General features: G+C 41.9%; 1 protein-coding gene across 4 annotated transcripts in view; it reads right to left on the bottom strand.

Moving 5' to 3' along the window:
* DOCK4 (dedicator of cytokinesis 4) overlaps nt 1–17,114 on the bottom strand; it is a 471,927-nt gene that overhangs the window by 19,450 nt on the left and 435,363 nt on the right. For all 4 annotated transcript variants that reach the window (XM_060414757.1, XM_012176786.3, XM_027968612.2 and 1 more), the window contains 4 exons: nt 14,784–14,925; nt 13,059–13,225; nt 9,538–9,624; nt 598–774 (listed from right to left, as the gene is read on the bottom strand). In XM_060414757.1, coding sequence (XP_060270740.1) covers nt 598–774; nt 9,538–9,624; nt 13,059–13,225; nt 14,784–14,925 — 573 coding nt within the window. The remainder of the gene's footprint in view (nt 1–597; nt 775–9,537; nt 9,625–13,058; nt 13,226–14,783; nt 14,926–17,114) is intronic.

Raw genomic sequence — 17,114 nt, 5'->3', positions numbered from 1 at the left:
ATGTTCAAACTACCAGACAACTGAGCTCACTTCCCATGCTGGTCAGGGTATGTTCAAAATCTTTCAAGCTAAGTTTCAGCAGTACTTGAATCAAGAACCTCCAGATTTACAAGCTGGGTTTAGGAAAGAAAGAGAAACCAGAGATCAGATTGCCAACATTTGTTGGATCATAGAGAAAGCAAGGGAATTCCAGAAAAACATCTGCTTATGACATGTTATCCTAAAATAAATTGCCTAAAGACTCAGAATGATCAAACAAGATTAGATTCTTTTATGTCCAAGAATCACTCTTTACTCAGGGAAATGGGTTTAGGTAGCCATTTATTAGACAATTGTGATATCTTCACTACTTTTATTCAAGAAAACACACACACACACACACACATACTTTTAACCTCGAAATATCACATTCTGGGAAACACAGTAAGTGTGCATCCCCAGTGATTATACATTTGCTCTATTAAGCAAAGAAATCTGGTTGTATTGATTGTAGCCCTTTGTCAGCAGGCTGATATATGTGCATATCTTGAAAAAAGACTTCTGAAACCTTAAGAAATCACAAATGTAAACTTTCACACAACAATACCAAATCCTTACCTCTTGATACCTGGAAACTCCACCATTAACAGCAGCATCTATAACTCCATTCAGGCACATGGTTAGGGGATTAATATTCTGCATCTGTCTTGTCTGACACTGACTAATCAGAGTCTTCAGCTGCTGATTCTTATTCTCCAGCACTTCAATGGCATTTTCCAGAGGACTCATTTCTACCTGAGAACAAATGAGCATAAATATATATTGGATTTTGTGACATTCAAGAAGAAAGGCAAAGTAGATTATCCACATTCTGAATTATCTGTGCTCCCCTCAATATCTCTACCAGGGGCCATCAGTATAGAACAGACAAAGATATAGAAGACAAATTGTTTGTAGGGCCTGGGAAGAGAAGGTGATTATATTCACTGGCTGAAATGTGGTTCGAATAATCAGCAATCACCGATTATACATTAGCACTAAGACAATTACTTTAATCCTTGAAACAAAATTCAAGCCTATATATTTTACAATTTATTTTTTCTTTTCTTATGAAGGCTAAGTGTTCAAGGACCCTGCATATTCTTAGCATCTTTCTAGATACTTAATGCAAAGTACCACAGGAGATAACAAAATGCATATACAGATCCTCTGATGTCAAGGAGATTTCAGCCCAGTTGGGGAGATGGGACATATGCCCATATGGACCCCATATGCATACATAACAGCACCATAAGGTGGCACAGGATGGCACACAGTTGTGAGTTATAGAAAATAAGATAATCAGATATGCTGCAGGATCTATTTGTTCCAGGAGAGCCAAATAGAGTATAATGACTTTTCTATTCTGAGTTTTAATGGGAGACTCATTGTGAAAATGATACTGCTCTTCAAAGGTACAGCACTGTGATTGTTACTGACATTGACATTGCTCTTTGAAGAAAAGGTCTGCCAAGCTCTCATCTGTATAATAATCTAAGCTTAAGGATTATTAAGGAAGAGAAATGATTATCGGTTAAGGAAATAGTTTCTAAAGGTCACCTGAATCATCTTAAACCAACACTGAAAAGTACTAGAATGATTTGACTATGTCAAAATTCAGAATGTACATTTATCAAGACATTATAGAAAAGGACAGATAAACCAGAAAGTAGGAGAAGATATTTGTAACATGTAAAAATCATCAGTCTATGTCGAGAATATATAAAGAATTCTTATAAGCCATTAAGAGAAAGGCAAGCAGCCCACTTAAATATGGACAAAATATGAAGGAAGAAACCCAAATGACCAGTAGACATATGGAAGTGTCAAACTGCATTTTTGATCTAAGAAGTGAAAAATAATAGCACAATGATATGCTATTAAGCACTCACCAGAATGGCAAAATAAGTATGACAGTAGCAAATGAAGTGAGAATGTGAGGAACTGAATCTCTTAATTCCTGCTGGTGCATGTTCAGATCGGTTCATTCACTTTGGGATTATGTATTAAAGATGAAGGTATCTATATATTTTGTGAGCCAGTAATGCTACTCCTAGGCATATAGCTGAGAAGTGGAGTGGAAGATCTGTATACATGTGTACTAGGAAACATGTACAAAATATTCATACTCGTCTCCAGAATCTGTACATCCATCAAAAAGAGAATGCATGAATATACTGTAGGATACGATGGAACACTACACAACAATGAAAGCAAGCCGCATGTAATAACATGGACTCATCTCGTAAACAGTACTGACAGAGGCAGTTACATTAGACTATATACAGAATTACAGTATCCCACAGGTGTACCTCTTTTTCTTGTACTTTGCTTTACTGTGCTTCACAGATGCTGTATTTTTCATAAATTGAAACCCTCCATTGCGTAAATGTATTGGAATCATTTTCTTCAACAGCATTTGCTCACTTCATGCTCTGTGCCACACGGTGGTAATTCTCACAACATTTTACGCTTTTTCATTACTGTATTTGTCATGGTGATCTGTGATCAGTGGTCTTTGATGTTACTATTATCACTGATGTGGCATTTTTTTAGGAACAAAGTATTTCACATTCTGGAAGGTGTATACATTGGTTTTTTTTAGACAATGCTTAATACACTATAGTATAATGTGAACATCACTTTTACATACACTGGGACATCAACTAATCTGTGTGACTTGCTTTATTGTGGTAGTCTGAAACTGAACTTGCACCGTCTCCAAGATATGCCTGTATAAGGTTTAAAACCACGTAAACTAAAGTGACTTGTTTAAAGAGACATATAAAGGTAATAAAGCAAGAGAATGGGCGCCATAAAAGCTATGCTAAGGGAGGGAGCGGCACACGAGGCCAGCAGGGTGCTACTGCCAATATCCATTTCTTTACCTGAGTGGTGGTAAACAGGGTTTTATTTTCCAATTATTTATGACATTAAACTTTTGTATTGAGATCACAAACGCTAACTCACAAAGAAGTCTGAGAGATCTGATGAACTGAAAGTTAAAAAGTCAACAAAACCTCTTGGAAACAGAAAGTAGACAGTGGTTGCCAGATGCTGGGGGTGGGGGAAAAGGGGAATTGCTGTTCAGTGGGTATTGCACAACAATGTGCACATAGCTGACACCACTGTGCTGTACATTTACAAACAGTTATGATGGCGCTTGTATGTATTTTTGATCACAATTTTTTAAAAAGTCATGCTTACCCTTAAATATTAGTCATACGAAGACATTTTACAAGTAAGCAAAATACAGTAAATACAGACAAAAGACAAATAATAACCTAGGAAAATACTTCCAACATATATTTCAGATGAATTATCAATATATCTCAAATACTGATGAAAACTATACAAAGAATATAGTAGTGCATTCCCCCAAAAGTGAGTTAATATATGAAAACACACCATCTTGACTGGCACTCAACAAATTCCCAAAAAAAGCCAACCCTACTGTGACCACTTTTGGCCTAATATCTGGAAATTTTAAAATAATATACAGCACCCTGTGTTGAAGAGAATGCTGGGAAAATGGTTATTCCCAAGAACAGTTATCTCCTACAGACAGGGCATAAGTTGATACATGCCGTTGGGGATCCATGAGTCAATATTACTGATCATATGTTGGTGAAATTATTCTAATGAGATGGTCAAAGAAATGCATAAAGAATACTGTGTAGAAATGTTTATCAATGAATTATTTTCCATTGGTCCCAGAGTATGATCTTTAATTACTATCCACCACTGAAAAGAACCAGGAGTCATAGGAGAAATGGTTGCTTTCAGGTCTGGGGCAAGATTGCACAAGTGAGCCTGGACTACCCAGAGAGCAAGGAAGCCTTCATTAAAGCAGCTGGCCTGCTGTCAATTCACTCTCCTTACTGGAGGGATATCCCTGGGGAACAGGAAACAAAGCAGGTGACTGAGGTCTTATCTTCTTGTCAATTAAAGCTTCAATATAGACTAACTGCTAAGAGGAAGAGATGGTATCTATGGAATGCCCTTAAGTCCCCAGCTACAAGATTGCTTACAGTAAATAAACCCAGAGTCCCTCAGGCATGCTTCACTAGAGAATGTCCCAGAGAAGTCTGATAACTCTCTGGAGTATAAATTGGAATGTTTCACAATTTAAATTTTATGATTCAAATGTGCCCTCTGTATGAGGAACTCTGTGAACTTCCCTTAGAAGCTCTGTCTCCAGATCTGAATTATCAGTGATACGGGAAAGAAGGACATGGAGGACAAAACTTGAGATCTCAGATGTCTCTCTGCTTCATCCCAGCCTCTTGACTGCCTAAAAGTTGTCAGTAAAGTTTGATGCTGATTCCTATGCTTGATTTGACTACTGGCCTATGTATTAGCTCAGTAACAAAGACAACTTGGATACTGTCAAAAGGACTGAGGAGCCAACCTGAAAATGCGCTCAATGGGCAAAATGGAACAATGTGAAAAGTAATGAGTAATAAATGCAGTGGATTGAAACAAAACAAATATGTTTAAATCCATGATGCTAAACAAAACTAACAAAATAAAATCCTCTTTGGTCACATTTATAGGGTGTTGTGGGTTTATAAGTGCTTCAGTCATGTCTGACTCGCCACGACCCTAGGGACTGTAGCCCACCAGGCTCCTCTGTCCATGGGATTCTCCAGGCAAGAACACTGGAGTGGGTTGCCATGCCCTCCTCCAGGGGGTCTTCCTGATCCAGGGATGGAATCCACATATTCTTATGGCCTCTGCATTGACAGGCAGGTTCTTAACCACTGGCGCCACCTGGGGAGCCCTTATAGGGTGTTAGGAAATCACATTATGATTTTGAAAATTGGTAAATCAAAGGAAAGAAAAAAGTACTAGACTTCCTTTCCTATACCTTAGGGTAATCGGATAGTCGAAGAAGGGATGCTTCTCTTTATAGAAGTATTCTAATCAATAAATGAAGAAAGAATGATAAAATATCACCCTTCTGTAACCTCTAATAGATTCCTGGACAGGGGCAATGATCAGTGCTGCTTGCCAACCACAGCATATAACACCTGAGAAGTAGTCTTGCAAAAAAATAAAAGACAAGATTAGATCTAGCTGTCAATTTACCAAAAAATATAGGAACAAAGAAACACATTTAAATGATCTCACTGATTCATAGTCTGCAAAATCCAGACTCAAGGAAACACTTCAGGATAAACAACCTGATTTCTTCAGCAAAAAAGCTGCAAGAAAAAAATAATTTGGGGGAACCTATAGATCAAATGAGATCTAGGAGGTATTTCAACCAATGTGAATGTGTGGCCCTTATCTGGGTCCAGGTTCAAACAACAGATGACAAAAACAAACACAAACCTATAAAAGGAATTAGAGAATTGTGAATAAATTGGATAGTTTATGGTCAAGGAATTACTGTTAAAATTTTTAGATGGAAAATGTAAACACAATAATGGTACTGTGTTTATGTTTCTGATAAATACACAAACTGAAATATTCTTACATAGTGTCTAGGACTAATTTCCAAATAATCCAGTGTAAAAGGGAATGGAGGAAGGTGTAGACACAAAATCGGCCTTTTTGATGACTGTTGAAGTAAAAGAATGGGTAACTAGGTTTATTATATCTTTTCTCTATTTGTATAGGACATAACTTTAGTTTTAAAAAGGAGACTGGCTGCTGTGTACAGACGTGGCTGCGGCAGGGGGAGGCCAGAAAGGCAGAAGCACCTCTCAGGAGACTACTTCAGAAATCAGGCACTAGATGTATGGCAAAAACCACCACAACGTCCTAAAGTAATTAGCCTCCAATTAAAATACATAAATTACATTTTAGAAAGAAATCAGGCAGTAGATGGCGCTATCAGAAGGGAGATGAGCAGGGCTCAGATGCTGGGCAATTTTGAAAGTACCTAGAGCCACACAACTTTCTGATGGATCTGATGTGAAATGTGATAATATTCTCTCTCAGTGGGTAAAGAATCCACCTGCAGTGCCAGAGACACAGGTGGGTTCGATCCCTGGTGGAGAAGATCCCCTGGTGGAGGAAAATGACAACCCATTCCAGTATTCTTGAAAAATCTGAGGGACAGAGGAGCCTGGGGGGCCACAGTCCCTGAGGTCACAGTCAGATACAACTGAGCGACTAAGCACACCCATGATAATATTGGGGCTTCCCAGGTGGCACTAGTGGTAAAGAACCCTCCTGGCAATGCAGGAGTCATAGGAGACGCAAGTTTGATCCCTGAGTCGGGAAGATCCAGAGCATGGCAACCTATTCCAGTATTCTTGCCTGGAGAACCCCATGGACAGAAGAGCCTGGCAGGCTATAGTACATAGGATCACAAAGAGTCAGATACGACTGAAGCGACTTAGCATAGCACACAGCACATGAGAATACTGTCGTTATCTTTAAGGCTTCGAAATATCATTATCTGTACATTCTATTTTATAGCTTTTCCACCATGTTTAAAATGTTTTAAATAAGCTTATTTTTAATCAAAAATATTTTGTTTTAAAAACAATTACTGAGGAAACAGTAGTTCAAAGAGGCTTATCATCTTTGAAAGAATGGGATAATATGTTCACTAATGTTCTGGGGTTATGGTTTTCAGAATAAAGGCCCATTATCTCATCTGAAATCTTTGCTGTCAGCTGTTTCAGAACTCAGAATTTTTCTGACTTCAGAAAGGTAACATAGGGCACGTATAGTATATTACACCATCCTCAGGCAGGGTCTGAAGAAGTTTCCTTTAATCAAATGTGTTAATATTTCTGTAGTAAAGTATATGAGTAGTCATACTAAGTGAGATAAAGATCATAAATGGTCTTAGATTGGGTTAGGTATATTAACAACTGAATTTTGGAGCCAAACTTATAAACACATCTATTGGTATTCAGAATCTTTTAGTTTGGTAAGGTCCAAAAGGAATTTCAATTCAGTGCGGCACATGCGTCTTGAGTGCCCCAGTCATCAGGACCTTCTACACTGGCAATTAAAGCAGGAAACCAACAACACTAATAGAAGGTGGGGATATGCCAGGCAGTGGGAATAAGAAAGACACGAGGTTGTCAGAAGTGGGCTGTGTTCAGGGAACAAAACAGCCCAGTTGGATTTGTTCTGTTTGACAGAGTCTATGATTGCATATTCTAATAAAATAGGCAGCTGCTGTTTGAAAGGTTGTTTAGTAACTCTCCCTAATCACTATCAGCATGCTGCTTTTTATTAGCAGGCTGTGTGTGTGTGTGTGTGTGTGTGTGTGTGTGTGTGTGCGTGTGTGTGTATAATATTTCTAAGGTTAGGAACACTGGTAAGACTTCACAGAATTTGCCTCTCTGGGTAGTAAGTAGCTGACAAGGCTCTCTGAATCATTAATGCTGCAAGGATGACTAAGAACATTCCTGTGGTTTGGGCCCATGCCATTCAGCAGGAAGCAAAACAGTAAGACTTTCTGAGCAAAGAACTCAGCAGCCTCTTCCACAGGAGGCCACAGGGTCCACCATGGAAGCAATCCTTGCTTCCCTTGCAACCCTTGTGGACCCTTGATTCAGACTTGACAAGAACACACCCACACTGGTGTAATCTGCTGAATGGAGTGCAGTTTGTTAAGAGAGCTGTATGAATTTTTTAGCCTTGCAAAATGAAAATGCCATTAAATCCCTAGCATGATTGAACAGAATAAGCTGAGGGTCATTTCGATGCTTAGAGACTGTAGGTAGGACAAGCCATTCTTGGAAAACAATTTGGGTGGGATCTGCTCTTATGGATTCATTGACAGCGTGGGCTTGTTACCTAAACAAGGAAGGGGCTACATTACATTTTCACAATTGGCACATTTTTCCATCAGGACTGTGGCAAAGGGCTGGCCCCTGACATAATGGATATGCCAGGGGTGGGAGGGGGGATTCTTAGGGGCATAGGTCTATGGCTGACAGCAAGGGGCTGGGGGCTTGATAACTGTTGAGGAGGGGTTCTCACTCCAGACATGGCTGCCTTCCACAAATGCCCTCTCCCTTTCCACAGCAGGGGGCATGTTTTATAACTGAAGGCTCTTCGGTTCTGCAAGGAGATCAACCAGTCCCTCCTAAAGGAAATCAGTCCTGAATATTCATTGGAAGGACTGATGTTCAAGCTGAAACTCCAATAGTTTGGCCACCTATGCGAAGAACTGACTCATTAGAAAAGACCCTGATGCTCTGAAAGATTGAAGGCAGGAGGAGAAGGGGACGACAGAGGATGAGATGGCTGGATGCATCACTGACTCAACAGACATGAGTTTGAGTAAACTCTGGGAGTTGGTGATAGACGGGGAGGCCTGGCGTGCTGCAGTCCATGGGGTCACAAGGAATCAGACATTGACTGAGTGACTGAGCTGAACTGAACTGCTCTTTGGTTGCTGTGATTTCTACATTCTCAACGACACCCGCTGATAAGCACAGCGGCATCCTTCTACTGTGAACTGTTACAGCATGGACCTACTGTGTGTCAGATACTGTGCTGGGCTTGACACTGGCCTCACACTGCTTATAAGGCTAGAAGAAAAAAATATACCTAGCTTTGGAGTCAGAAAAATCTGGGTTTGAGTTTATCCTTTTTCAGTATCTTGCTACGGGATCTGTGGCAAAGGCTTTTAACCTCTTGTCAAAACTTGTCAAAAGCGGGGTAAGAATATGTACCTTGGACACAGAGAAATGAGAACCACAGCATACTGGTGGTGGGAATGTAAATTGGTTCAGTCACCTTAGAAAACAGGATGGAAGTTCCTCAAAAAACTAAAAATAGAATTACCATGTAATCCAGCAATCCTATTCCTGGTTACACAGTGAAAAAAAATGAAAATACTACTCAAAAAGATGCATGCACCTCAATGTTCATAGCAGCATTGTGTACAATAGCCAAGATATGCAAACAAACCAAGTGTCCATCCACAGATAAATGGATAGAGAAGACAGAAGTGAGGTATATAATTGCGTATATATTCAGACACATACACAAAATGGAATATTACTCAGCCATAGAAAAGAATTAAATTGTATTATTTGCAACAATGTAGATGAACCTAGAGGGTATTATACTTAGTGAAACAAATCAAAGAAAGATAAACACTCTTTGTTATTACTTACATGTGAAATCTAAAAATAAATGCAGATAAAAATGAATACATACCTTGTAGCTTTGACATGGTGATTAAATAAGATAATGTAGATAACTTTCTTCCACTGAAGATAAACAGTGAAGGTCTCATAGCTAGAGTGGTTAGGGGAGCTAGAATTCCAGTTTCTCTAACTCAAGGGCCTGAGGTGTTGACATGCTGCAGTCAGAGCTATTTTGGAGGGATCACTTGGGCTGGCTGGGCTAGGCCAATGGGTCCCCTTCCAGCTTTCAACATAGCAGTCAATATCACAAACATTCACTAACTTACTAGGAGTGTTTCCAGGGACTTAGAGTCCAAAGCAGAAGCAGTGAATACATGGCCTGACTCCAGGTGAACAACTGTGCTGAGCAAGTATTCAGTACTTGAGAATAAGCTCTGATCCTTACCACTTCACGCTTCTCCACTTCAAACCAGCGGGAAATTCCAGGTAAACTCTGCACCAAGTATAGTGATGTTCTTTCCACCCAGAGACTCTATGAAATACAAAACAAAGTAAGTCCCCAAGTTACCTTCTTTCCAGTTACTGAGCAATGACTAATGTTTGCCATTCAATTTTACCAAGTTTTCAGTATTTGTCAGCTTTTCTTTAGTATTCATTCCAGTGCTTCGGCAATCTCCTTGCACTCAGGAAGCTATCTCAGTAAGACATGCTGAAGCTTAGGTTAGTTTCATTGTATATAACCTGAAACTTTTTTTCTGTGCAGAATACGTGATCTCCTTCAGGCAGTAATCTTAAAAATGTCAAAACAGGTCATCACATTCTTTCCTTTTTCTCTAAATTCCTGATTTAAAGTTTCTCCACTCCTCAAGGGGGTCTAGCCATTTTTACTTGGAATGGGATATAATATCAGCTAATCATCATGAGATCAGACAGAATCCTCAAGAAGGGCTTTAGGAATCTCATAGCCTAATCTTTCTGTATTAAAGATGAAAGACATTAGCCTTCTAGTCTTGTCCGACTCTTTGTGACCCTGTGGGCTGTAGCCCATCAGGCACCTCTGTCCACGGGGATTCTCCAGGCAAGAATACTGAAGTGGTAGCCTATTCCTTCTCCAGGGGATCTTCCCGACCCATAAATCGAACCAGGGTCTCCTGCATTACAGGCAGATTCTGTACCAGCTGAGCTACCAGGGAAGCCGAAGAGGCATGTGACCTGCTCAAAGCTACATTCTCATCATCTGTACTGCCATCCCCAGGATCCCTGCACTAGAATGTCTGACTCCCCCATGGCTACAGTTACTGTGCCATCCGCACTTCTGTGATCCAGGAAGATTTGTACTTAGAGCTGGGCCTCCCTCTGGCCAGGATGAGCACCCCCATGACACAGGAAATCACAGGTGCCTTTGGTAAGAGCTGCTGTTGACAATGGGTCTCTCTCGACAACAGGCTTCTGCATTTCTGCCTCGTGTTTCCTGGTTAAACAAAGTGTATTCCCATGTGTAGTAAACCTTACAAAGTTCCTGAAACACTGCCATTTATTCAACAACAACAACAAATCGAAGGATTTCTTTGTGCCAGCCAAGATCTAATGAGATGAATATGGCAGCAGCCCTGTGACAGGAGGCCAGAGCACTCTGCCGGTAATGAGGGGTGAAGCGGATCAAGAAGGGCTCAGGGGGCATCCCTGGCGTCTCAGTGGAAATGAATCTGCCTGCCAATGCAGGAGACATAGGTTTGATCCCTGATTCACCGGGAAGATGCCACATGTTGAGGAGCAACTAATTATGTGTGCGACAATTATTCAGCCTGTGTTCCAGAGCTGGGGAACCGCAACTACTGAGCCCACATGGCCTAGACTGTGTTCAGCAATAAGAGAAGCCACCGCAATGAGAAGCCTAGAGAGTAGCCCCTGCTTGCTGCAATTAAAGAAAAGCCTGAGTGGCAACGAAGACCCAGCACAGATTTAAAGAAAAAAAGAAGGGCTCAGGGAGAAGAGAGAGGAACAGTCCAGGTGCTGGGGGAAAACAGGAGGAAGCAGGCACACAAGGCATCCTGTGGGAGGAGGATTGTGCTTCACTGAGGAGGTGACACGTGAGCGGAATTTTGAAGAGTGAGTAGGAGTTTGCCAGGCGGAGAGCGGGGGACGCGGTGCAGGCAGCAGGAAGCAGAGACGCAAGCGGCTTGTGAAAGGGCATGGCAGGAGATGGAGGGAGAGCTCCGTGCTGCCAGAGCTGAGAGAGTGGGTGAGTGGGCTGCAGCAGAGATGAGGCTTCTGGAAGGGCAGTTTGGAGACAGATGCTGAGGGCTGTGAGCACAGGAAAAAGGAGCCAGATTTATTATTTTTTTAAGGAGGGTTGCTACACCATTGATAAATATTTAAAGTGATGGCCAAAAGGAAATGTGGTGCAGCAGAAAAAGCAATGGAGAAGGCATCAGAAGATGCGCGTTCTAGTGCAGGGTCTGGGGTATTGAGAATGCCATTCTGAGCAAGTCACCTGCCTGATTCCGGGGGACCTTGGACTTTTTATCTACTGGAAACTTGCAGTGAAAACTATATTATACACTAATGATCTTTAATCAGTTTTGGAAGGCAGAAAGAAAAATTATCCAGAGGGATTAGAAAATGGTCATGGATCTTTTCAGTAACATCGTAGCGTTATTTTCCAGTGGTTTCCTGGCCTTGATGTTTAACCCATCAATGTCCTTGACCAAAGGACTGTGCTTTGCTCGGTCTCATCATAACACTGCAAAACTATCCAACTTTCCCTTGGATCATTTGGCTGTGAGCAATTCCGGAGTTGCTGTGAGGAGCACCAGGGACTAAAACATAGGCAGGAGTGACAAGCGAGTTCACATCAGACAATCACAGCTGATAGTGTTAGAAGAACATTTCCCAGCTTCCCTGATAGCTCACTTGGTAAAGAATTCACCTGCAATGCAGGAGACCCCAGTTCGATTCCAGGGTCAGGAAGATCCCCTGGAGAAGGGATAGGCTACACACTCCAATATTTTGGGGTTTTCCTGGTGGCTCAGCTGGTAAAGAACCTGCCTGCAATGTGGGAGACCTGGGTTCAATCCCTGGGTTGGGAAGATCCCCTGGAGAAGGGAAAGGCTACCCACTCTAGTATTCTGGCCTGGAGAATTCCATGGACTGTGTAGTCCATGGGGTCGCAAAGAGTCGGACATGCTGAGCGACTTTCACTTCACTGTGATGAAAGAAGCTAAGCCAAGTCACCCAGGATCCTACATTCATTTTACATTTTTTTGCTTGGAGGGAGATCCTGGGGATCTGTATGGTCTCACATTGTCACTGTTATCAAGGAAAGGGCAGATTATAATTTATCTGTGGAACAATTTCACCCCTTTCCCCCAGTAGGGCTGTGAGAAACCTTGCTCTTTCTGGCTGAGAGAGAACAAGCAAGGCTTATCAGAACTGAGGATGGAAAACTCAACCCATGCAAAGAAGCTATGGCTGGTCCTCTCAGAAGTCTGAGTTACACATCATTCTATTGAGAAAAAGCAGCAAAAGTTAGCACAGTCTCTCTCACTGGGCCGGGAGCCTCCCCAGTGGTTCTATCACCTGTTCCTTCAGTATCCTTTACTCATGCCAGTCTCCCGTATCTGAGGATAAATACCCGAGGTTCCCACAGTTGGTTCAACATGAATGAATGGAGGACTGAGCTGAACCCTGAGATCTCAAAACCTGGACAGAGGACCACTGCCATTACAATCATCCTAAACTCCGGGGCCTCCTCTGTGACCCAATGAGTCAATTCCCAGGCCAAGAGATCTGCTCGGTTAGAAAACAACTCATGTCACCCTGACACGTGGTAGAATTTAAGAATAATTAGACCACCTTCTAGTTTTATCACCTGACTATGTCTTGAGTAAATACTTAACATGCATCTTGATAAAAAGAAAAAGCCTCTATTTGAGGAAACCATGTGTCATAAGAATTGCTCAGTACCTTGAATTCATTCTCTTTATCTTTCGTGCCTTTGTGAAATGGTCTGTCGTAGCGGAATTTCCAGATGTGATTCACTTTATAGAAACTTTTGATGTTGTCTGGAACACCTTCTCTCTGAAGGACCTCCTGGCTTTCTGGGATGGGAGTCACGGCGTATATCTGCAAATCTAGGATTCAAGAGTCAAGGAGGGAACCTGATTTGGCAGACTTCCTGGGGCGTCTGGCTTGACCTGAGCTATGGCAGAAAGAAAGGGATGGTGAACAATCAAGTGTTTCTACTGGGATAAAGTCAAACCGCAAAGAAGGTACCAAGAACTCAGTTCATAGCAAATCAAGTCTCAAACTACAAGCCTTAAAATAGCTTCACATAGGTCATTCTGACGAAGTATCAGTTTGAAATTTCTATGTCCTGTGAATTCATTTATCATAGATTTTTTTGGGGGGTGGGGGTGGGGGTAGGTTTGAATGGCTTGGATCCTAGGTACTAAGGATTGTATTCATTTTAACCCTTGTTTATGAGGCTCTGATCTTTAGTGCATGTATGGTCCTTTTAAAATGTGTTTGTTTGTAAAATAATGGATAAATACCTACGCAACCAAAGACAGCATCCAGTACTGATAGTAACTCATATGTTCCCTGTCTCTAGCCTTGGCACATTTGAGGTAGCCACTCTCCCAAACCTTGTATTGATAAGCAGAGTGTTTAGCTATAGTTGGTATTTTTGAAAACTACATTAAAGGGGTATTATATTTACTTATAAATTTACCATTTTTTCTTCTCATTCAAAGAAAGACAGCAAAATCTTTTCCCTTAAGTAATTGCTTGCTTCTGGTACATTTAAGTTTCTACTTTGGAATGGTATCCGTAATTTTCAGGGGGGAGTTTCTGATCTTCTTTAAGATTGTCAACTTCAGGAAGAAAGAACAATCCATAAAGGAGTGCTGGGGTGAAGTCCCTTGGTCTCTAATGCCTGTGTAATTTCAGCTGAGTTGTTTATGTTTGCACAGTGGGAGTGTCAGTTACACGACAATTGTTAAATGCTGTCAGGAATGCCATGGCTAAGAGTCCCTGAAAGATACAGGGCTACCTCTTCCTCTTCCCTTTCATCCAGAATAAACACATCAAGGGAAAAGTGGGTAAGTGATCCGAAGTGGTTTCTACAGGGTGTGTGTGTGCGTGTGCGCACACGTGCACCAGTCGCATCTGACTCTTTGAGACCCCATGGACTGTAACCCAATAGGCTCCTCTCTCCATGGAATTCCCTGGGCAAGAATACTTGAGTGGGTTGCCATTTCCTTCTCCAGGGGATCTTCCTGATTCAGGGACTGAACCCACGTCTTATGCAGTGGCAGGTGGATTCTTTACCAATGAGCCACCTGGGAAGCCCATTTCTACAGGGGATGCCAGAGGAAAATTATTCTAGGAGAAATCCCTAAAAAGGAGCTTTAAAAGCAGGGTTGACATACAGAAAAGCTGCAACTAAAAGGGGAAAAAAAATTCTCTTAACAGAATCCTTAAGGGATTTCTTTTCAACTGACACTATGAGAATATCTAGCATAATTCTGTTTGGAAGGAGCTAAGCTAAAATTAACATGATGAGAAAGAAGGAGAACGAGAACACGGCTTTTGACAAGGGGCCAGTGCCTGAAGCACCTGCACAGAAACACTCTGCAGCCAAAGGCCAACGGGACCTAGTCAGAATCTGGCCTTTCTAGCTGTGGATACACTGAGCTTCTGCCTGGAAGATGGTCTCATCGGGTTGGTTGGCATGCTGCATGGCGATGGCGTGGGGGAACTCGTTCAGCATTCTCTGCTGGAAGGCCTCCAGTCTTTCGTAGTCATGCCCTCGACACACAAACTCTTTATTCTGGAGGTAAAATCAGAAAAAGAAACATTAGGACTATGTAATTGAGTGCAGTCACTACACTCAAGAAGCCAAAATATGCAACACTAGCAGTAACTAAGCATAGGTCCAACATCAACAGAATATAACCAAAAAAACCCACACTGGAACAGTCTAGAGAATTTGTCCAAATATTAAAAATACAAAGGGCAAAGGTCAGAGGCATCACTCTCTATTGCTTCTAGAAAGTTCCACAGCATGCCTCACTCTTCCAGGTTCACCTGCATGAGGTGCAAAGGGGTGTCTGATTCTCAGAGCACCAAAGTACAAAACAAAGCAATCGTGTTCCCTCCAAATGTTAGTGAACACATGTTACAGAGTATTTTAAAAACTGTATAACAAAGTTAAGTGGGCAAATTCTCAATTTGGAAGAAAGCAAAGTAAGTGCAATCCTTAAAAATACATTTTATGCATCCTTTCTATAAAGTTCACAGAGATCAGACTTAACCCTTTCACTCCTAGATCCTTCCATGGAGAGGAAGGACAACCGCCTGCATGCCAGCTCTCAGCAGGGCTGTTGCTGCGAGAATCCCTGCTATCCCTGACTCCGCTCAGCGTCCTGTAGCCAGGACCTCTGTTAACTGCCTAAAGCCAAGTTTGGGGATTTTTAAGGTCTTGCTAAATGTTGGACAAATCTTTGTCTGTTTCCGCTTTGTTTTTACAATACATACAAATATTCTGTTAGTTAGGACTCTCTCATTCAGGTAAAAAAGGTGAAGGTTATCCTTGATGGAGGCCACAGAGCTGGCAGGATGGGGACCTTCTCAACAAGAACCTTCATGATCTGCTTACCGATATGGAACAACTCTTCCCGACAGTTTAAAGTGAAAGTATTAGTCGCTCAGTCACGTCCTACTCTATGCGACCCCATGGACTGTACTCCGCTAGCCTCCTGTATCCATGGAATTCTTCAGGTGAGACTACAGAAATGGGTAGCCATTCCCTTCCCAGGGGTATTCCTGGCCCACGGATTGAACCCCAATCCAGTGCAGGCAGATTCTTGACTGTCATGAGCCACCAGGGAAGTTTAATGATAGTCAATGATAATGAAATTACAATTGTTAAGCACAGCCAGCACATACCTTATTTAACCCAAAGAAACTTGAGAGGGTGTCCCCCCCTCCCCCATTTTGTAGCTGGGAACTGAGGATCAGGATCATTACATACTTTGTCCACATGTATGAGATTTAAGCTCAGGTCTGAGTCCAACGCCTTAGCTCCCTCTGTTCTGAACATGACCTGATACGTGGAAAAACTCCTAACAGCTACAGAGACCAAGAAAGATTGTGGGATAAGATGCCCTGAAGATCTTTAAGGAGTAAAGTGCTTTGTGGTCTGGGGAGTTAAGGCCCAATGATCTCAGCAGTTCTCAGCTCTGGGCGGTTTCTGTGATTGCACCAAATGTACTGAGGAAGCACTCTGGGCCAGAGCGAGGAAGTTAGAAACCACTCTGGGAAAGGGGCTCAGGGTTGCAGCTGAGAAAAAGCAGCTGCAGGCAGAGGAACCAAGCAGCAGAACTGAGCTCTGAGAACTTGCACAAGGCCCCACAAGTTACCCAATAAACCAATAAACCCCTGAGAAACACAAGCTAAGACAGACTCCTTAGGAATCAGGATTGCACTCCCCATAAATAATCCTATATTTAAATTTTCTTGACTGAAGTCATACCTTCTGATGCTGTGTTATTTATTTTGCTCAAAAGATATTCAACAAGGACCTACTGTATAGCAAAGGGAACTCTACTCACTACTCTGTAATAACCTATATGGGAAGAAAATCTAAAAAAGAATAGATACATGTATCAGTTCAGTTGCTCAGTCGTGTCCGACTCTTTGCGACCCCATGGACTACAGCACACCAGGCATCCCTGCCCATCACCAGCTCCTGGAGTTTACTCAAACTCATGTCCATTGAGTTGGTGATTCCATCCAACCATCTCATCCTCTGTCGTCCCCTTCTCCTCCCACCTTCAATCTTACCCATGTCAGGGTCTTTTCAAAAGAGTCAGCTGTTTACATCAGTTGGCCAAAGTATTGGAGTTTTAGCTTCAATATCAGTCCTTCCAATGAACACCCAGGACTGATCTCCTTTAGGATGGACTAGTTGGATCTCCTTGCAGTTCAAGGGACTCTCAAGAGTCTGCTCCAACACCA

This window comes from Ovis aries, chromosome 4, assembly GCF_016772045.2.
Source record: "Ovis aries strain OAR_USU_Benz2616 breed Rambouillet chromosome 4, ARS-UI_Ramb_v3.0, whole genome shotgun sequence".
In the NCBI taxonomy this organism is placed as follows: domain Eukaryota; kingdom Metazoa; phylum Chordata; class Mammalia; order Artiodactyla; family Bovidae; genus Ovis; species Ovis aries.
Note: the sequence above shows the minus strand (reverse complement) of the source record. Positions and strands in the feature narration are given on the sequence as shown.